At 43.7% G+C, this 21,289-nt stretch overlaps 2 protein-coding genes and 1 pseudogene across 4 annotated transcripts; 2 read left to right on the forward strand and 1 right to left on the reverse strand.

Annotated features, from left to right (window-relative positions):
- Nucleotides 1-19: 19 nt before the first annotated feature.
- Nucleotides 20-2,839, forward strand: LOC143556184 (uncharacterized). Of its 2 annotated transcripts, XM_077045586.1 has the most exons (4): nucleotides 20-269; nucleotides 969-1,038; nucleotides 1,130-1,970; nucleotides 2,053-2,839. In XM_077045586.1, exons 3-4 carry the CDS (start codon nucleotides 1,357-1,359, stop codon nucleotides 2,252-2,254), a joined length of 816 nt encoding a protein of 271 aa, XP_076901701.1. In that variant the 5' UTR covers nucleotides 20-269; nucleotides 969-1,038; nucleotides 1,130-1,356; the 3' UTR covers nucleotides 2,255-2,839. The 2 variants fall into 2 exon arrangements, with proteins under 2 accessions (XP_076901701.1, XP_076901700.1); XM_077045585.1 differs by lacking the exon at nucleotides 20-269 and having other exon boundaries at nucleotides 736-1,038.
- LOC143556185 (transmembrane emp24 domain-containing protein p24delta9-like) lies at nucleotides 2,839-4,426 on the reverse strand. The gene is made up of 4 exons (XM_077045587.1): nucleotides 4,217-4,426; nucleotides 3,452-3,661; nucleotides 3,291-3,367; nucleotides 2,839-3,210 (listed from the first exon to the last, which is right to left on the reverse strand). Exons 1-4 carry the CDS (start codon nucleotides 4,424-4,426, stop codon nucleotides 3,066-3,068), a joined length of 642 nt encoding a protein of 213 aa, XP_076901702.1. The 3' UTR covers nucleotides 2,839-3,065.
- An 858-nt stretch (nucleotides 4,427-5,284) lies between these two features.
- Nucleotides 5,285-21,281, forward strand: LOC143556187 (transcription initiation factor TFIID subunit 8-like; annotated as a pseudogene). The gene is made up of 3 exons (XR_013139338.1): nucleotides 5,285-5,356; nucleotides 20,043-21,120; nucleotides 21,170-21,281. The product of XR_013139338.1 is annotated as a transcription initiation factor TFIID subunit 8-like (transcript).
- The last annotated feature ends 8 nt before the right edge of the window (nucleotides 21,282-21,289 follow it).

The following is a 21,289-nucleotide window of genomic DNA, read 5'->3' on the forward strand; positions in this document are numbered from 1 at the left end:
TAATAATAATAATAATAATAATAATAATAATAATAATAATAATCTTCCCGCGTCTATATATAAAGCGTTACACCTATAACCACGCTTAGCCTTCTGTTATTATTAATTATTCAATCAATCAATTATCAAACCAACCGATCAAACCCTAACCCTAATTCTCTGTTTCCTTCAAATTCGTCAACGGCTCGAGGTTTAATTGTCAAATTCCGGCAGACATTCGTCCCGCTGGTGATCGGAATCCTTACGATTCGATTTATAACGTAAGTTCAGTTTCTTCTAATTTGAACAATCGAATTGGCGCGTAATTGCGATGTTATAACTGCTAATTATTAATATTATTGCCTTATGGTGCGATTTGTTGATTTTGAAACCCTAAGGCTTCCGAGACACGTTTCGGATAGTTTGAATTTCAGTTTCGTGTTGAGGTCATTGTTTTAGGTCGTACTGGAACGATGCCTGAGTCTCGTGGATTAAGCGTAATAATTTAGTTGAATTTGATGGTTTTAGCAGCGAATTGAGGCGTTTACGACAACGATTTGTTTGTTTTTGGTGCGATTCGTTGATTTTGAAACCCCAAGGATTGCGAGGCACGGTTCGGGTGCGTATTGAAGCCGTGAAATTGTAGTTTTAGGTCATACTGAACGAAACGTTAGTTTAGTTGAATTCGACAGTTTTAGCAGCGAATTGAGCAAATTGTGGCGTTTACGACAACTATTTGTTTGTTTTTCTGAGACACGGTTCGGGTGCATATTGAAGCTGTGAGATTGCGGTTTTAGGTCATACTGGAAGTGGTTGGATCACTGTTAATTGGTGTACACATTTCGTGACGATCGGTTGAGTGAAACAGAATTAGTAGGATTCAACGGTTTTAGCAGAGGCTTATGGCGTTTACGACAATGGTTTGTTAGAATTGCGTCATTGTGATGCTAAGAACTGTAAATTATTGGCGCGGAAACATAGTTTGTTAGTTTTCGGTGCGATTCGTCGGTTTTGAAACCCTAAGGCTTCCGAGAGACGATTCGGATGCATATTGAAGCTGTGAGATCACAGTTTTAGGTCATACTGCAACTGGCTGTATTACTGTTTATTTGCATTTGGCAACGATTCGTTGAACAGAAAAAAAAATTAGTAGAGGTCAACGATTTTAGCAGCGACTTATGGCCTTTACGATAACGGTTTGTTAGAATTGTGATGTTAAGAACTGTAAATTATTGCTGTGATTTGTTGATATTGAAACCCTAAAGTTTGCGAGATTACGGTTTTAGGTCATACTTGGACTTGTTGTATCACTGTTTACTGGTGCACTTTAATTGCGGTTTGATATTCGCATTGCAACGATCGGTTGAACAGAATGTAATGGAACATAATAACGGGGGAAGTAGCAGTATTATAGATGAGGACTCTTCTTCTTCATCGTCGGGTTCAAATCATTTTGAAGTAGATATACGTGAAAACGATGCAGCGTTTCTTGAACTTGCCGAATCACCAAGCATGATGATTACGTTGCCTCAAACTTATGATTTTAATACATTAAATGGATCTCCAAAACAATCTCCTCCGGTTCAAGTGATGGGGCAACCCACGAGCGATGGTTTTAATCGGTCTCCATCACCGTTGTTTGGTTTAAAGCATAGAAGTAATTCAGACTGGAGTCTATCATCCGGTGAATCTTTGTTTAGTATTCATACAGGGAATAATAGTTTCACTTTGGATAATGGTTATTTTATAAGTAAATCAGGAGAATTTAACTGGATTGATGATCATTCATGCTCAACACCGGATGGTAACAAGTCTTGCATGTCACCTACCCTGCCAACAGTGATCGACACGTCAGCAGAGAACGAATCGGGAGAGAAAGAAGAAGTTACCGATACCCAAAACGTGTCACCGATTGGTTCTGCTAACTCTGCAAAAAATTCTCGCCTTTCTGATGCGAGTTGTCAAAGCACTAGCTCATTTGCATTCCCTGTGTAAGCTAACTTTTACTTAATTACAAATTTATATAATATTAATGTAATGGAAATAATAATGAACCATGTTTGGTACTTTCAGTCTTGCAGAAGGCAGTCCAAGTCGAACAAAGGCGGAGGCTGAAAAACCTGAGGCTGCACCATCAACACCGCCAGCAGAGGCCGCACCATCAACACCGCCAGCAGATGCGGCACAAACTACACCTAAAGCTGCCTCCACAGTCCCTAAAGCTGGTGGTAACCAATGGTTCCATTGCTTCTCATGTTTTCCAATGTGTTGTTGATGCTTCAGCAATGATGACTACACCATTAGTGAGAAGATTGATAGTGGTCCGATTGAATTGATCAAGTAAGGTCGCTAGTCAACGAGAAGCTAAGGTACAGATACGGCTCACTCTATTAATTGGTCCTGGTGTTTATCTAGCTTTTTTAACGGTACTAAGAAAACGAGGAGGAATCATACGTGGGCATATGTATACCCATTCATACAATATACATTCTGATAGTAAGTGGATACAAAGATTGGTTCATGGATTGGATTTGTTATACGAACGAATGTATAGATGTTATGTAAGCATTACTCATGAACTTATATAGTTAAAAAGATAAAAAGATTTATGTGAGTTGTACTTGTAGTGTTTTCGATTTACATTTCTATGTTGCAACCATAATGGTGATATGAGCCACGGGTAAGATTCACGATTCAGGGTGGCGTTTTTTTTTCCATATCTTGGATTATCGGGTCCGACTGCAAATGGCAGGGTAACAAGCCAGATTTTGTTGTTTGCAACTTTCATTTGTTAACCGGTCAGCATTAGTATTTGAAATTCATTCTTAGACGTGTCATAAACGCATATATAAAGTTTTATATACGTATAATTGCATAAACATGTCATAAACCTATATTGAATCCTTCTTTAACTTTTAGATAATGTGATCATTTTCACATTCGTTTAGAGGCGTTACACATAAACGCATATATAAAGTTAAATAAACAAAAAATATGAATGTAGACGTGTTACATATGAATTGATATAATAAAGTCAAAAAGAATGCAAATCTGAATGTAATCAACTCGATCAGGGAACGACAAAACTAGATAAGCTTCTTCTTCTCGAAGAATCTCTTTAAATGCCAGAGTTGCATAGAGACCACTGCTAAGCAAACGATGAGCGAGAAGAAGCTAAACGTGGCCATTTTTGCATTGGTTGCTCTAATTAGAATTTGCATTGATTCCTCCCTGCAACATTCCATTTTAGTTTACAAGTATAACAGTTGATGTGACGAAATGCACCAATTGATCGACTTTATAACGCTTACCTCTCGCGAAGATAATACATTTCAAAATGGATATTGGAAATGGTATCAAATAGTTTATTCAAGTCAAGTTCCATCATCTGTCCAAACAAATTACAAGTTCCATAAGAGTATATATATAAAAGTAACATATATAACAAGGATAATTGAAAGTTGAAAGTCACCTCAAGTTGGCCTCTTTTAGCTACTTGAGACCAATCTTTTGCTGCAAGACCAGATCTCCATTCAAAGTCAACAGCCAACGTTGTCGGTGGATCGTGTTTAGCAACCCAGAAACATGCCATGTAATCCCCATCCTCATGTGCAGTGAATGCAAAAGTACCGGATTCTTTTTGATCTGCAAAGTGACAGTTGTTCCCGAGTGGCGATGTTATCTATATAAGCACACATCATATATAACAAGTTAATATGCAACCGAGTGGAGACTATGTCTCATATTGTAGAGAAAATGATCATATGGGTCGTATAACAGGGAGAAAATGGCCGTATGAGTGGTATGAGGGGCAAATCATACGTCTTGTATTGTTCTTGACTAACAAAAAATAACTGTTGTGACCACCAACAAAGTCATATGGCTTTTTATGATGTTTTAGACTAACAAAGAAATTACTCAAGTGATCACCAACAAAGTCATGCGGATTTTTCAGCCTATCATACAGCCCGCATATAATGTGACAAGCTTTCGTGTGAGAGTTGATTTGACATGATCATACGACTAGCTCATACGATGTGACTGGGACGTTAGTGTGCGTGGCATTTCTATCAGAGGCCCCTAATTAACATAACTATAATCTAGCGTTAATCATGCTAATCATCGTCACTAATAAACGCAAATCCAAAATTGAGTGAAATGACCTAATGCTAATCATGCATCTACATGCATCCTAAGACTCATATATAAGATATATTAGTGACGATGATACACGTACCCTAAGAGTGATGCGATGGGATTCAGGTAGAGGCACGTCATTACTGATGATGTTGTACGTCCCCACAGATAACGAAATCGCTTTAAGATCATCCATTATGCATTTTGTCGCTCCGGTTTTGATTTCGAATCTCATTCCATTCACGTTTACAATACTAATTAACCCTAATGTCACAAACACCCTTGTGATATTTAGAGATTTCCTCCACATTGTTTGTTTCTTTTGGGGGATATTATATATATTTATATATATATATATATATATATATATATATATTAAAAACCAAGTTTTCCTCCTCTCAATAAATCAACTGTTCGTCAAATAATAATAACTAAATCTCAGCCACAAATTTCATCCTTTGTACTAACTTTCTCTTTTGTCACCAAACACGTGTAAAAATCATAGGCCTTCATAAGTTCACATTGGTTTATATATTCCTACTGTATTTTATGGTTTAAGAAGTCATGTTGACGTGATACGGGATTGCAAATCGTTTGGTGTTACTCGAAGCTAGACATGTCGCAGCAAACGCTTGGATAAAACTAAAATGCGAGATGATTCATTCCTTTATTATCAAAATAACCATCGGCGTTAACTATAATTTAAATTGAAAAAACATTTTTATATCGAAATATTAAGGCTGATCAAGTTAATATTTTAATTAAACTAGAAAGCAAAAACCACCCATAAATATAAACTAGAAAAGTAAAATAATAAGAGAGTGTTACTGAAGGTGTTTCAGGAGTTTGTTCCCTCCTTTATTACATTTCCAAGAATCCAAATGCATGTGTCATCATATACTTTAATCATATACTTGGTTTCCGTTAAGTTCGGTTAATTATCCAATGTATTTTTTAATGTTTTTTCCATGTCGCAAGCCCAATTATAAAGTTTCGAAGCTAAAATATGTCCGTTTTAAATTTGGTTACAGTATATAAGTTTTTCGGTTAAATATAGATCTCCGGTTATACTTTATCGAGTTCACTAAAATAATATTAAAAGAAATCAAACTCGGGTCTTGATTCGGATCCTGGGTTTTACTAATTTGACATAAACCACCAATTGATGTTTGATTTCCTTTCAATTCAATCAATTGTGTTGGTTGATTTTGGAAACCCTAATAACGTATGTGTACAGCTGGTAAGTTCAATTCAAGCTTAGGATATATCGAATGCTTAATTATTATGATTATATTATATACATTTGTTATGTTCATCATAATTGAGCTTCATATACAATTACATTTGAAGAGGTATGTACCCGCCTCAACACGGAGCAAGGCGGGTCAACCCACAAGATATAGACAACAGGCTTGAAATCAAGACATTATGAAGGCGCTAAGCCAAAACCTATGCGCATGGCGCATACCACACATGCTCAGGCATCATATGCCCAGGCACCACACATGCTCAGGCATCATATGCCCAGGCACCACATATGCTCAGGCATCATATGCCCAGACGTCACATATGCGCGCGGCGCCTCAGCGCGCGGCGCATATCACATCTGCGCATGAAACATCTGCGCGTGAGAATAAAGAGAAGACCTCGCGCATCCTCAGGATTGGCGAGTATCACACATGCACATAATCAACCTCATCCTTATCCAAATCAGGATTAGGGCAACCCTGATTGTGCGCGTCAGACAACCTTCCAGAAGGTATCTTTTTAAGGAATAAGAATATGCTGATGTTGACAGCTGCCAAATGAAAGGTCGACAACTCAGCATGACACATGTGCTACCACGTGATTACAACCAGTGAGAAAGCGCCAGGTGTCCCAGAGGACACGTGGCGCAGAGCAATTGGAGGAGGCCAACAAGGCTGAGCCCAATCAGTGGAAACCCTAGCACTATAAATACAGCATCAACTCCACAAGGAGGGACACACATTCATTGACAATCATATCACATTCAATCATATTCAATCACATTCAATCACATTGAAATCAGACAGTTACAGCCAGTAACATACAATCACAGAGTATTCAGCTACAAAGCAATACTCTCAAGAGATTTCCTTACTCTGATATTATTATCTTCTCCACAAATACTTATTCTCACACCGGAGGGTTACCCCAAAGAGGACCCCTCTGTCCCTTTCTGAGGGGTAAGTTGACGGTGCTGTTCATTTTGTAGGTGGAAGAACCCAGATCCAAGAGAAACCATCGGTGAGATAGCATAATCACACCCGAGGAAAGTAGATCGTCTACCAGTGAGTCGATCCACGCTTCTTCATTGGCGCCATCCACTGTTACAACGGCAATCAGATCTTATCAGATCTATATATAAAAAAAAATCACCATGGTTTCTGGCGTTCGTAACGTTGATCAAGCTCTGGAGGATATTGAACGTGAGGATGTTAATGAGGGACAACAGTTTCTGAGGGCGCAGCGTGATTCTACGCGCGCCACCAGTAACCGTCCTTTCATCACAACTCCTCATGGCCAGACTGAAACTCCTCCAGACGATCTTACGTTACAAAATCTTGCCGGCGCGAAACAAAAAGGACCAATGGGTCCAAAAGATGAAACAAATGATCCTAACAAATGGCTCATAAACGAGCAGCGGCGTCTAATGGACAAGTATAATGAGATGGTCAAACAGAAAAATCTAGCCGACTTAACACAAAGGCAAGCGCTTGATAAGCAAACTGTTCATGGAACAAAAAGGCCGCGCGCGCCGGAAGAAGGACATTCTGTTCACACTGCACACACTGAGTTCAGTGATGAAGAAGTGCACAGCATGAGGAAGACACGAGACACTCATGCAGGAGGCTCACAGCTCCGCGCGCCTGTGAACATGGCGCCTGGAGCCAGAGCCAATCTGGATCTGCACATGCCGTACAGCCCACCAGTTAGAGGGCAAGTGGACGTAACCACACCATATAGACCAGCCATCTTGGTGAAACATTCAAAGTTCACTGAGCGCATCGCGAAGGCTCCCATCCAGCACAAAACCAAGATGCCAAGTGGTTTGGGTAAATATGACGGCACAACAGATCCAGACGATTTCTTGCAAGGTTTTTACAACACGGGAAACCTAGAGAGCTGGACGATGCCAACATGGTGTCACATGTTTGCTCGCTGCCTCACGGGCGCGGCGCGTGTCTGGTTCGAGAGCTTGCCGACTGGGCAAATTGATGGGTTCGAGGAACTATTGGAAAAGTTCCAAGCCCACTTCGTACAGCAGCGCAGACACACGCGCGATCCTGATGACATCATGCACTGCGTGCGCAGGAATGATGAAACGATTGAAGACTACATCACTCGTTTCAATCAGGAGTCTCTGGCAATCGGAGGTATAACTGAGCAACTCCTGAGCGTGGCCTTTATACAAGGCACGCGCAGTGATCAACTCCGCCGGGCTCTCGTAAGCAGAGATGGCATGCCCATCACGTGGGCCAAGTTAATGGAAGCATCGCGAGTTTTCGCGAGGAACGAAAAACAAATTGCCCAAGATAGGGCAAGAGAAAGAGCGCATCAAGCTGAGTCACCGCGCAGCAAAGAAAAGAGGGGCAAACAGAACTCTGTATGGTCCAGGTTGCAACCAACCAGTTTTTCTTCCGCAGAAAAGCAGGCGCAACCAAGCTCACCCCAGCCCCAAAAAGATGTTCGTAATCGCGGGGAGAGTGACAAGAGGGAGGGCGGCAGAGATCCTAGCAGACCTCTGCCAAGAATATGGACTCCCCTCACCAAAACGCCTTCACAGGTGTTAAGCACGGAGAATGTCCAATTCAAAAGCCCCAAGCCACTACACTACAAGGGACCATCAGACAGTGGCAAGTACTGTGAATTTCACAAGTCCACAGGGCACAACACTGATGCATGCCACCACTTGAAGGATGCAATTGAAAAGGACGTGAAATCAGGCAAGCTGGCTCACCTGGTGAAAAACTCAAGAACAGACAATGAACAACCAGAAGGAGCCTCTGCCAGCAAAAAGTACAAAAGAATCTATGTAGCTGAAGGAGGAAGGCAAGGGCAAACATCAAGAAAAAGAAGCGCGCAAATCCAAGGAGATTGGCGCGAGCAACAAGTAATCTTCCCAAGAATCAGGGGAGGCCCTTCAATTAGCAGTCCTCTGGTCATCACTACACACATTGCTCATTATGAGGTGTCGAAAGTCCTGGTGGACACTGGCAGCGAGTCAGACATCATGTATGAGCAATGTTTCAGGAAACTGGATCCGGCAGATCAAGCAAGGCTTGAAATTGTGAATGCACCAATCTCTGGTGTTTCAAATGAAATCATTCATCCCCTAGGTCAAATACAATTTGAGCTAACTATGGGGGATGAGAAACACAAGCGAGCTGAAGTTGTTAACTTCTTGGTCTTGCCCACCACTTCATGCCACAATATGATCCTGGGTAGGGAAACAATTGCCCAATTCAACGCCATACCGTCGCCAGCGCACGGAGCGTTGGGGTTCCCAACACCAACAGGTGTAACTTTTGTATACCGGGATCATTTGTGCGCAGTGACAAGTACTCCGCGGGAGGGGAGAATGAAAACTCCTGTGGCAGAAAACGCGCCAGAGGAATGGATTCTCAACCCAAAGTTCCCGGAGCAGAAGATCACAATTGGCGCAACGATATCAGACGACACGAGGGTGAGAATGAAAAGATTGCTCACAGCATATATGTCAGTCTTCGCGTGGCAACACTCTGATATGACTGGGGTTCCGCGAGACCTGGCACAACATTCCCTCAACACGTTCAAGTCTGTAGAGCCAATTGCTCAAAAGAAGAGGGTCGTGGAGGATGTGCATTGACTTCAAGGACCTCAACAAAGCGTGTCCAAAGGATTGTTACCCCCTCCCAAACATCGACGCAAAGGTGGACTCCGTGGCGCCATTCAAGCTAAAATGTTTCCTGGATGCCTACAAAGGCTATCACCAGATTCAAATGGCACCACAAGATGAGGACAAGACCGCCTTCAGAACCGACAAGGGTGTTTTTTGCTACACAAAAATGCCCTTTGGTTTGAAGAATGCGGGGGCCACATACCAAAGACTTATGGATGCCGTTTTCAGCGAGCAAATCTGGAGAAACCTAGAAGTCTATGTGGATGATCTGGTGATCAAGAGCAGGGAGGAAAAGCAAATGCTCAAGGACATCGAAGAAACCCTTGGGCGCCTAAAGGAAGTTAACATGAAGCTCAATCCGAGCAAATGTACTTTCGGCGTACTAGAGGGAAAATTTCTAGGGGTAATGGTTACCAAGGATGGTTTCAAGGTGAACCCTGAGAAGGTGGAAGCCATCCTTGACATGCCCTCGCCATCCACCATGAAAGAAGTTCAGAAGCTGAATGGTAGATTGGTATCAATCAACAGGTTCCTAGCGAACCATGCAACCAAATCTACCCCATTTGTCAATACATTGAGAAACTGCTTAAAGAAAAGTCAGTTCAAATGGACTCCTGAAGCCGAGCAAGCTTTCAGTGAGATTAAAGAATGTTTGATAAATCTGCCCGCGCTCACGGCTCCACTTCCTGGTGAAACTTTGACATTATATCTATCAGCAGGAGAGCGCGCCATCGGCGCAGTATTATTGGTGGATCGCAAGGGAATCCAAACGCCAATATACTATGTGAGTCGGGTGCTGACAGATCCTGAGACGCGCTATTCCATCATGGAAAAATTAGTTTTATCACTAACACACGCGTCGCGCAAGCTTTATAGATATTTCAATGGTCATCCCATTGAAGTTCTGACTGGTTACAACATCCAGCAAGTCTTGCGGCGTCCCGCGCTCTCAGGAAGGCTGACAAAGTGGGCGCTGGAATTAGGCGAGCACACGATCGCCTATAAGCCCCGTCCAGCAATAAAGGGACAAATCTTGGCTGATTTCATTGCCGAGGTCCCTGAAGGAAAAATTAAAGAGGCTCAGCGCGAGGTAGACCCTCCGCGAGCCAGCGATGAAGAAAATGTTTGGAGATTGTTCACTGACGGAGCTTCAAACAACGAAGGGTCCGGCGCAGGCCTAAAACTGGTCGACCCAGAGAATCATGAATATACTTACGCCATCAGGTTGGACTTCAAAAGCACCAACAATGAGGCTGAGTATGAAGCCCTGCTGGCTGGCCTGCGCATCGCGCACAAATTCGGGGTTAAAAAGCTAGAGGCCCATGTTGATTCATACTTGGTAGCAGCACAGGTCAATGGCCTTTATGATGCCAAGGAGAATACCATGCCTCTATATCTAGAGCAGGCGAAAAAGCTCGTCGAGTAATTTGACAGCTTCAGAATCATTCATATTCCGCGCAGTGAAAACAAATCTGCAGACGCGCTGAGTAAGATGGCATCAACCAGTTTTGATCACTTTGGCAAAGATGTCAGGGTAGAAGTACTGAGCAACCCGTCGGTGGTAGCGAAGTCTGTCCTGGTAACTCATACAACCCTTTCATCATGGATAACTCCAATAATGGAATTCTTGAAGGAGGGAAAGGTACCAGATGATCGCGCGCAAGCGAGGAAGATAAGACACAAGGCGCAGAACTACGAACTGCTTGATGGTACATTATATCGACGCTCTTATCTTGGGCCGCTCATGAAATGCCTAGATGCTGAGGAAGCAAGCTATGTGATCAGAGATATACATGAAGGAATCTGTGGAATACATGCTGGCCCGCGCATGGTGGTTGCCAAGGCAATGAGCGCAGGTTACTATTGGCCTGGCATGTACTTGGACGCTCTAAAAGAGATACAAAAATGCAAAGCATGTCAGAGCTATGCGCCAAACACCATGCGGCCAAAGAACAACTTGATTCCGGTGACCTCCGCATGGCCTTTCCACAAATGGGCAATCGACATTGTGGGTCCCCTACCGCAAGCGCCTGGGCGAGTAAAATTTTTGGTAGTGGCAGTAGACTATTTCACAAAATGGGTTGAAGCCAAGCCACTAGCAAAAATCACAGTTGAAGCGATGAAACAGTTTATCTGGAGCCACATCATATGCCGTTTTGGCTTGCCCATGGAAATTGTGAGCGATAATGGCAAGCAATTCACTGACAAGAAGATATCCAGCTGGCTCAAGGAATTGCGCATCAGCCAAATTTTCACTTCAGTGTATCACCCTCAGGGGAATGGACAAGTGGAACGCGCGAACCAAAGCTTGTTAAATGGGCTGAAGAGAAGGTTGGAGGGAGAATCCCATTCTTGGGTCGAAGAGCTACCTAATGTCCTGTGGGCACACAGGACATTAAGCAAAACCAGCAATGGCGAATCCCCGTTCAGCCTAACCTATGGAACAGAGGCAATGATTCCAGCGGAAATTGGATGCCCATCCCATAGAGTGCTCATGATGAGCAAAATTGATAACGAGCGCGAAAGAAGGTTGGATCTCAACTTGCTTGAAGGGCGCAGAGAGGCAGCTATCATCAGTGAAGCCAAATACAAGAAAAAACTGGAAAAATATTACAACCAGCGTGTGAAAGAATGCCACTTCAAGAAAAATGATTTTGTCCTTCGAAATAATGAAGCTAGCCGCGCGATACCCCCAGGAAAAATGTCACCCAATTGGGAGGGACCGTATCAAATATCAGAAGAATTGGGGAAAAGCGCATATGCTTTAAAAGATTTGAATGGAAAGAAGATCCCGCGCACATGGACCGCGGCACAACTTAGAAAATGTTTCATGTAAAAAATATCAAGTTTGTAATCAAGGCTTTTTAAGCCATTATGAATAATGATACGCGCTATCTTCTCTTAATGTGGATTCTATTACCTTTTGCATACATGTTTCACACTTCCCTTTATTAGTTTTGAGCAATATGACAACATTGTATTGACATCAAAATGAAATAAAACGAAGTAAAACATACATGCGCGAGCTTCAAGCTCAAACGCGTTAACGAGTCTTAACTCTAAAACGCCAGGGCCTTAGCCCAATTCTATTACCTTTTGCATACATGTTTCACACTTCCCTTTATTAATTTTGAGCAATATGACAACATTGTATTGACATCAAAATGAAATAAAACGAAGTAAAACATACATGCGCGAGCTTCAAGCTCAAACGCGTTAGCGAGTCTTAACTCTAAAACGTCAGGGCCTTAGCCCAATAATGTGAGCCTTAGCTCAAAACACTCACAACATCCATCCTACATACTGCGCGCTCTGACCATAAAAATACCTAAACACAACTAAGGCAAAGCAAATGCCAAAACATAGTTGTAAAGGTCTCAGGTCGAGGTTGCGCATGAAGTTGTAATGGATATCTGAGTAACACATATTGACACGTAAAGGCTAAAAAATTCATAATTCCACGCGCGATAACGTCGCGCAAAAGAGGAATAATGAAAGCGCCAAGACACGTGTCAACACAAACAAGATATGGAAATATCACTTACAATATGACAAGGATTAAGTATAATAAATTCCTTACAACCTTGTTCTTATTCCAACGTGCAAGCATATCTTATATTCAACAAGCAAACATGCGATATAAAGAGATGAATGGGAATGCGCAAGATGCGAAGAAGGGAAAAACAGAATTTCATTCAGAAGCATTGAAATTTACAAGTTTACAAGATGAGATACAAATTACAAATAAAAATAAAAACATGAAGGGCTTCTCAAGTCTCCACGTTGACATTAGCCTCTTCATCATCCTCATCATCGCCCTCGGCATCTGGCGCAGCCTGCTCCTCTTCATCTCCAAACTGACCATAGTCAAGTTCTTCATCTTGAATGGAGTCTTCTACCATGACAGTGTCAGGAGCGGATCCTTTGGCCACGCCAGAGCCGCTAGCAACGCCAGCTTTCGCCGCGCCATCGTCGCCGCCAGCCCCTTCGCACTAGTCAAGTAATTTCTTTAGCGCGCCGAGGTCGGGCTGGTCAGCAAGCGCTGATATCTGCAAATCATAAGCAAAAAATATGAGTACAAAAAGACTTAGAAAATAAGTCAAGGTAATCTCATTAAGGTTAAAATACCTGCGCAAGGATGGGAATGGGAGTATTCATGTACTTCTCCCCCATCGCGATCATTTCCGCGCAGGCAGCTTTGCTCTGATAAGGGTACTCGGATGGGTTCTTCTTCAACATACCATATTCATAACCATCCGTGAACCCTTCAGCTCGGCCCACCAAGCGCGCGGCAGCGTTGCAATCCATCACCAGGGCCTGAAACTCGTTTGAGTATTTCATCGCGTAAGCGCAACGAGTCATGCCCTGTGAGATCAGCCATTGGCGATCCTGCGCGAGGCCAGCAACAGACGTCTCGAGGGCAGGAACCTGAGAGTTTAATAACTCAACAGTTTCCTTAGCCTTTATTAGCTCCTCTTTGTCGGACGCTGCTGCCGCCAGGATTTCTTCTTTTTCCACCCGCGCAGCATCAAGTGCTTCCTGGCTAGACGCTGCCGTCGCCAGGGCTTCATCTTTATCGGCCTGCGCGGCCGCCAGCTCCCTCTTCAGGCGCGCAACCTCACTCTCCAGTGATGATTTTTCAGTTATGGACTGGACAAGAGCTTGGTCACGCGCCTCAGCCTCAAGCTCCAACTCGCGCGCTCGGCGCGAGTATTTGGTCGCGTCCGCCTCCGCCGCCTGCAGCTTCTCCCGCGCAGCCTGAAGCTCATGACCGCGCTTCACGAATGCGCTGTTGGCGCTGGCTCTGTTCTCACTGAGCTCGGCTTGGAGCTTCTCAGCTCTCTCGCGAGCATCAGAAAGATGCCAAGCAGACACCTTAGCCTCTTGCTTGGCTTCCACAAGAGCATCACGTACTTTTACGTAATCAGAGCGAAGCTCTTGGGAGGCAGCAAAGAAGGCCGACCCAGCAAACATATGGTCGTTAAGCAGGTCATCGCGAGCGCGGTCCTCCTGGAACCTCCTTTCAGTTGGAGGCACAGCATGAGCCCAGAATTCCGCACACACACCCATGGACTGAAAGGTGCTGTCTTCAGTTATATTCCATCTCGGGCGGTAAATGTGATCGGATTCCTGCAAAAGCAAAGTAATTATCTAAGTTATCAAAAAACTAAGATGGAAGTCCGCGCAGCGGAACAAAAAATAACCTATACCTGCGGGGATGAAGCAGAAAAGTCATCGCCAGCCCTACGAGAAGGCTCCGCCGCGAAACCTCGTGGCGCAGCAGGGCTGGCGCGGGCGCCCGCGGAGTCTTCAACTTCAAACTCCTCACCCTCCTCTGAAATAGGCCTCTTCTCCTGCGACCTAGAATCAAAATCGGTCTCGCGGGGAGGGCTGTGCGCAGGAGGAGGTGAGGGAGGTCTCGACGCCGCCAAGTCAGCGCGCAAAACGGCCTCCTGCTCCTTAGTAATGCCGATGAGGGGAGATTCATCGCTTGCAGGAGCAGGAGCAGAGCCAACGGCGCTGGGAACGGCGCCAGGAGTGCCGCCAGAAGCTTGTGCACCAGCTACGGCTTCTATGAAAAAATCAACAACAACAAATGGTTCAGGACTTGATCTAAAAGAGTCAGAAAATAAGAGCGCAATACGTACCTTGGCGCAACTCCGTTCGCGCAGCAAACATCGCCATGAAGTCCATTCTACCCTTCTTTGAGGGTAAAACGGGGGACTTCGAAGCGACCTCCGGCGCAGCCTCGGCATCTTGTTGCGCTGTCGCCGGCTCTACAAACATTTGAGTAAGACAAGATTCATTAGTAATCCTATAAGGATCGCGCTCGTAGAAACATAAAGGATAAGCAAAGTTTACCTGTCGCGGGCGTTTCAGCCGCGCGAACGGAGGAGGTAGTGGCACCATGCCTCAGGTGGACAGGAGGTCTGCCCACTTTTTGAGGCAGGGAAGACAAGGAAACCTTGGTGGTAAACTCCTGGGTTTTCCCAAATCCTCCCGCCCGAGTAGAAGGATCCTGAACAACAGGGGCAACATCTTTCTTCTGTTTCTTACTGGCCCCTGCGCCAGTTTTCCCCTTAGCTTTACGCTTTAGTTGGGGCGCCTCCTCCTCCTCCTCCTCTTCCGCGAGCTCCAGCTCGTAGTTCTCCAGCGCATCTACAATACATGCAACAGAAGTGTTAGCAAAATTTGGTATTATAAAGGAAAATGCATAAGTACAAAGGCTTACCAGGCGCATCGCTGTCGAAGACAAATCCCAGATCAACAGGGATGAACATGTCATCAAAGCGATCAGGGAAACCAACCTCCCCAGCGCCAAGCTCGACGGAGCCACCCTCCATGTGCTCATCATAGGCAGCATGGATATACTCCTTGGTGACTGCACAAAACAAGTCAAAGGAGTTCAGCAAAAAAGAATTATATTCGCGCAGAAGTAAAGCAAGGAGATAAAACTTACATAACCCGTCGACTTGGATAACGGGCTCAAGCGCGCTGTCCGCCCACCTCTTGCTCATACCAACCCCCACCAGCGCCTCCTCACAAATGTTCTTGGCGGGGGATGGTTCAGCGGTCAGCTTATTAACCCAGGCGCCAGTTGGGTTCTTGAGGACACCCACATCCGCAGGCGCAGAAGAAATAGAGCGCATGGTCATACGGATGGGGATCACACCAGCCCTTATATAAAAAAACCTCTCAGACCAGTCATGAAGGCTCTTGAATGAAACACTGGAGCACTTCACCTTCTGACTGCGAGGAATAAAAGAGAACCAATTGTCTTGGATCTTGGGCTTGTAAAAAAACTGAAAGCGCCGAGGGGTGGGCTCCTCGCGCTGGGATTTGCACATGAACTCAAAGTGAGTCATGCGCACAAGTCCAAACGGATGGACTTGGGATATATGAATCCCATAAAACTGAAGCAGTGCACCCACAAACCTTGTCATCGGGAGACGAAGGTTGCAGTGGGTGAAAAAATGGCTATATAGGGATATATAGCCGGTAGGCGGGTCCGCCGCCGTTTGCCCGGCCCCAGGCAACATGCAGCCAAACAGGGTGGGAAAACCCTGAGAGGCGATAAGGCTGTCAAGATCAGCCTGCCTCAATTTGCAGGGGATTTCATTCCACCTCTTCACCGCCTTGGTCCTCCTTACCTCCTCCGATGAGCCCTCAGCAGCCTTCTTCCCCTTGCCGGTCTTCTTCAATGTAGACATTACTAACGATTTTCTACGGCAATGGATGGAGGAGATTGTATTGTCTGAACTATCAGACATACAACTCTAAAATCGAACAAGGGAAACTTCTGAAGAACAGATAGCAGGAAGCAGAACAAGGGTAATCGAAATACAGGGAAAGAAAGAAAAGAGCTATGATTATTAAACAAGAAGATGAAGGATAAAAAAAAAAACTCTAAGGGCTGGCTTTTATAGGCCCAGGAGAGAGAAATTTTGGTGCTGAACGGACTTCACGCGCCCCCACTCGCAGGTCTTGGCCAATGCGAGCGCGACACGTGTCCCTGACACTGTGTGAGGGGACATGAAAGGAAACTAGACGGCTGCTGCCAGAGTCCACGCGCCACCACTCGCAGGAACGGACCAACGTGAGCGCGACACGTGTCCCTGACAGCATGTGAGGGGACACGAAAGGCAACTGTAGCACCTCGAGCACACGAAAAGGTCTGACACGTCTCCATCACTGACCCACGTCAGCAACAACCAACCACGTCCAGGGACGATTCGTTTGCAACCAAGAGGATAGAATTTCGCGCAACGGTGAATAATAAGAAGAAAAAGACAAAACACCTATTAAAAGAGCAAACTATTTAGTCAAACATCTATCTTACCTCGCTCGCGCGAGACAAGACACACATTAGACTGGGGGGGCTTGAAGAGGTATGTACCCGCCTCAACACGGAGCAAGGCGGGTCAACCCACAAGATATAGACAACAGGCTTGAAATCAAGACATTATGAAGGCGCTAAGCCAAAACCTATGCGCATGGCGCATACCACACATGCTCAGGCATCATATGCCCAGGCACCACACATGCTCAGGCATCATATGCCCAGGCGTCACATATGCGCGCGGCGCATATCACATCTGCGCATGAAACATCTGCGCGTGAGAATAAAGAGAAGACCTCGCGCATCCTCAGGATTGGCGAGTATCACACATGCACATAATCAACCTCATCCTTATCCAAATCAGGATTAGGGCAACCCTGATTGTGCACGTCAGACAACCTTCCAGAATGTATCTTTTTAAGGAATAAGAATATGCTGATGTTGACAGCTGCCAAATGAAAGGTCGACAACTCAGCATGACACATGTGCTACCACGTGATTACAACCAGTGAGAAAGCGCCAGGTGTCCCAGAGGACACGTGGCGCAGAGCAATTGGAGGAGGCCAACAAGGCTGAGCCCAATCAGTGGAAACCCTAGCACTATAAATACAACATCAACTCCACAAGGAGGGACACACATTCATTGACAATCATATCACATTCAATCATATTCAATCACATTCAATCACATTGAAATCAGACAGTTACAGCCAGTAACATACAATCACAGAGTATTCAGCTACTAAGCAATACTCTCAAGAGATTTCCTTACTCTGATATTATTATCTTCTTCACAAATACTTATTCTCACACCGGAGGGTTACCCCAAAGAGGACCCCTCTGTCCCTTTCTGAGGGGTAAGTTGACGGTGCTGTTCATTTTGTAGGTGGAAGAACCCAGATCCAAGAGAAACCATCGGTGAGATAGCATAATCACACCCGAGGAAAGTAGATCGTCTACCAGTGAGTCGATCCACGCTTCTTCAACATTCATTTTGAGTGGTTGGATGATCAAGTGATTATTTATGCCTGCTGTTTATAGATTAGGGCTTTTGTTAGTTTATTAGTCTAGGGGTGTGCATGGGTCGGTTCGGTTTTGGGCTAAAACTGAACCAAAAAGTCAAAAACCTTTGAGTTTTTGAAAACCGTTGGTTTGGTTCAGTTTTGGGCTAAAAAATTTCGGTTCTTGAGTTTTTGGAAACCGTTTGGTTTTGGTTTTGGGCTAAAACCGAAATGTCACCTTTTGAGTTTTTGAAAACTGTACGGTTTCGGTTTTTTCGGTTTTAGGCTGGAACCAAGCCAAAAGCCGAAATGTCGTTTTTAGTTTTGAAAACTGTTTGGTTTTGGGCTAAAACTGAACCAAAAACCGAAATGCCGGATTTTGAGTTTTTTTTAGAACCGTTCGGTTACGGTATTTTCGGTTTGGTTTCAGTTTTTTTTTTTTTTTTTTTTTTTTTTTTTTTTTGTTTTGGTTTTACCATTTGGGCTTGAAAATTTTTTGCTAAAAAAAGTTTGTCAAAATATTGAATTTTATCTTAAATTTTTTTTGTTAGTTAACAATTAATTGATTATTACACATTTGGGCTAACATATTTGGATTAAACTATATATCCATAGAGATAATTATGGATATGTATACCAGGAGTGAAACAAGTGTCCGTGCGCCAGTGGGGGATACTGATTTCTTTCCTGTAGAGGTAGGTCTTCACCAGGGGTCAGCGTTGAGCCCGTTTCTTTTTGCAGTAGTCTTGGATGAGTTGTCAAAGTCGATTCAGGGGACTCTCCCGTGGTGCATGATGTTCGCAGACGATATTGTGTTACTTGCTGAGAAAAAACAAGATCTAAACATGAGGCTTGAGGAGTGGCGAACAACCTTAGAGACAAAAGGTTTAAAGATTAGCCGATCTAAGACGGAGTACCTCCACTGTGATTTTGGTGGGATAAACGACAATGAAGACGCACAGATCACAATTGAAGGGCAGGTGGTCCCGCAGGTAACGAAGTTCAAGTATTTAGGATCATTTCTACAGAGCGATGGGGAATTAGACAGTGATGTGACCCACCGAGTTCAGGTAGGATGGTGTAGATGGAAAGCAGCCACAGGTATATTGTGCGACAAGAGTTTCCCGACTAAACTAAAGGGAAAATTCTATAGGGTGGCAGTTAGACCTGCAATGCTATATGGAACAGATTGTTGGGCCATCAAGAAGGCACAAGTACGGAAGATGGAGGTAGCAGAAATGAGAATGCTACGTTGGATGTGTGGGCACACAAGGCTAGACCGAATAAGAAACGTTGTGTTTCGCGAGAGATTAGGGGTGGCGAACATAGCAGACAAGATAAGAGAGTGGAGATTGAGATGGTTTGGACATGTAAAGAGAAGACAGACGACGAATCCTGTTAGATCCGTAGAAAACATTACTATAGAGGGGAGGAGGGGTAGAGGACGACCGAAATTGACTTGGGATGAGAGGATTATGCATGATTTGATAGACCTAAACCTCTCCGAGGACATGGTTGAGGATAGGAATTCGTGGAGAAGTAGAATTAAAGTTAAGGATTTTTAGAGAGAATTGAATACCTTAGGGCTTAGACTTAACTTATTTAGGTCACATACCATAATGGTATTTCCCTTACATATATTATTATTATTATTAGCTTTTATATAGCTGTTAAACTGTGATCTTATTATTAATATTATTATAATTAGTAGTAGTTTTTATATAACTGTTAAACTTTGATTTCCTTTATTTTGCTTCATACACATGTACTTAGAGTCGAGGGTCTCTCTGGAAGCCACCTCTTTATTCCTTTGGATAGAGGTACGGTGTGCCTACATCCCACCCTCCCCAGACCCTACTTATAGCTTTGCTGTCGGTGGGATTTTTACTGGGCATGATTGATTGATTGATTGATATATATTAAACTATTATAAATTACTAACTGAAACTTAAAATAAAATTCCATAAGTTTGGTTCAGTTCAGTTTTTTTGGTTTTAGTTACACGCAAAACCGAAACTTCAATTTTCACGAAACATAAAACCAAACCGTCGTTTTTGTTTCGGTTTGACTTTTTCGGTTTCGGATCGGTTTTTTCTGTTTCATGCACAGCCCTTAGTTGATTACTTTCAATAGATTGAATTAGATTTCATTATTATTCATTTTTATATATGTTGAAATGAAGTGATATGAAGCTAATAACATGAACAATGGAGGAGGTGGAGATAGTTCAAGAGGAACCAAATTTGCGCAGGCACTTGCAAGGATAGCAGTGGCCCAAATATGCGAAACCGTAGGATTACAAGGGTTTCAGCAGTCTGCACTTGATGCACTATCCGATATAGCCTGCAAATACATTCAGGATATAGGCAAGTTATCCAACTTTTATGCGAGTTTAGCTGGTAGAACCGAGAGCAACGCGTTGATATAGTTCACGGGCTGGAAGATTTGGGACTCTCACAAGGGTTCGCAGGTGGTTCAGATTTAGATCAGTGTTTGTCAGAGTCCGGGATTGTTAAAGAGATTATTAGGTATATTGGCGAGTCAGAAGAAGTAGGATTCGCGTATACTGTTCCTTCTTTTCCAGTAGTTAAAGAACGGGAAGCAAAACCGAGCTTCTTTCATTCTGCAGAGTCGCCTCCGGTTGATAATAATATTCCCCCTTGGTTGCCTTGTTTCCCTGATCCCGAAACGTATACTAGTTTATCTTCAGGTAGTATAGAACAAACTGAAACAAAAGAGGTTAAAGTTGACCAAGAACCGAGGGTTGACTTGTCATTGTCGAGAGCAGAACAACGTTTGGCTTGCTACAGGTTTAAACTTAAAGTACCGTTTGTTATCGACCCGAGACGTAATAATGGAAAGGAGCAAGTGAATAATCCTTTTCTTGTATCGGCTTTCGAATATGGTAACAAGAAGGTTTCTTTGGTTTCTCTTCCTGCTAGATTTGTGGAAGAAGATGTGCTCCGGAATCATAGCTTATGGGCCAAACACGTGTCTTCATTGTCGACATTTGGTCGAGTAGTTCAAGAGCTTGAAAGCTGTGATCTTGATACTTATGAAGGGAGCAAAGAGATTGGTTTAGAAGGAAGACCTGCAGTGCGGTTAAAGTTTAACACGCGCAAGAAATCTTCAGCTACCGGGAATAAACATAAGAAAATTGGAAACACACAATCCATGTCTTGGTTTGCGGTTGACGAATATGACGAGAAAACGACCAAAGAGAAGATTGAGGAAGACTCGTTCGAAAATATAAGTCGAGCGTATTAGGAACATTAATGTAGTCATTGTGGGATGCATGTCTATTGCAAGGAATCATTCCCATTAACATGTTTTAGAGGTATGTTTTTAGATTCGGTAATGAGTTTAAGACAGTTATGATTCTTTTAAAGTCAAGATTCTTCACTTTTGATGGCCTTTTAGCTCTTTTTT

Source organism: Bidens hawaiensis, unplaced genomic scaffold, assembly GCF_021521415.1.
Source record: "Bidens hawaiensis isolate Kalapana, Puna unplaced genomic scaffold, B.hawaiensis_p1.1 tig00018483_1, whole genome shotgun sequence".
Lineage (NCBI taxonomy): Eukaryota > Viridiplantae > Streptophyta > Magnoliopsida > Asterales > Asteraceae > Bidens > Bidens hawaiensis.

Coding starts and splice junctions, on each gene's coding strand:
- LOC143556185 (XM_077045587.1), bottom strand. CDS start 4,426: ATGTGGAGGAAATCTCTAAATATCACAAGGGTGTTTGTGACATTAGGG. Junction 3,662..4,216: donor CCCATCGCATCACTCTTAGG/GTACGTGTATCA, acceptor GTGCTTATATAG/ATAACATCGCCACTCGGGAA. Junction 3,211..3,290: donor ATGTATTATCTTCGCGAGAG/GTAAGCGTTATA, acceptor GGAATGTTGCAG/GGAGGAATCAATGCAAATTC.
- LOC143556184 (XM_077045586.1), top strand. CDS start 1,357: ATGGAACATAATAACGGGGGAAGTAGCAGTATTATAGATGAGGACTCT. Junction 1,971..2,052: donor AGCTCATTTGCATTCCCTGT/GTAAGCTAACTT, acceptor TGGTACTTTCAG/TCTTGCAGAAGGCAGTCCAA.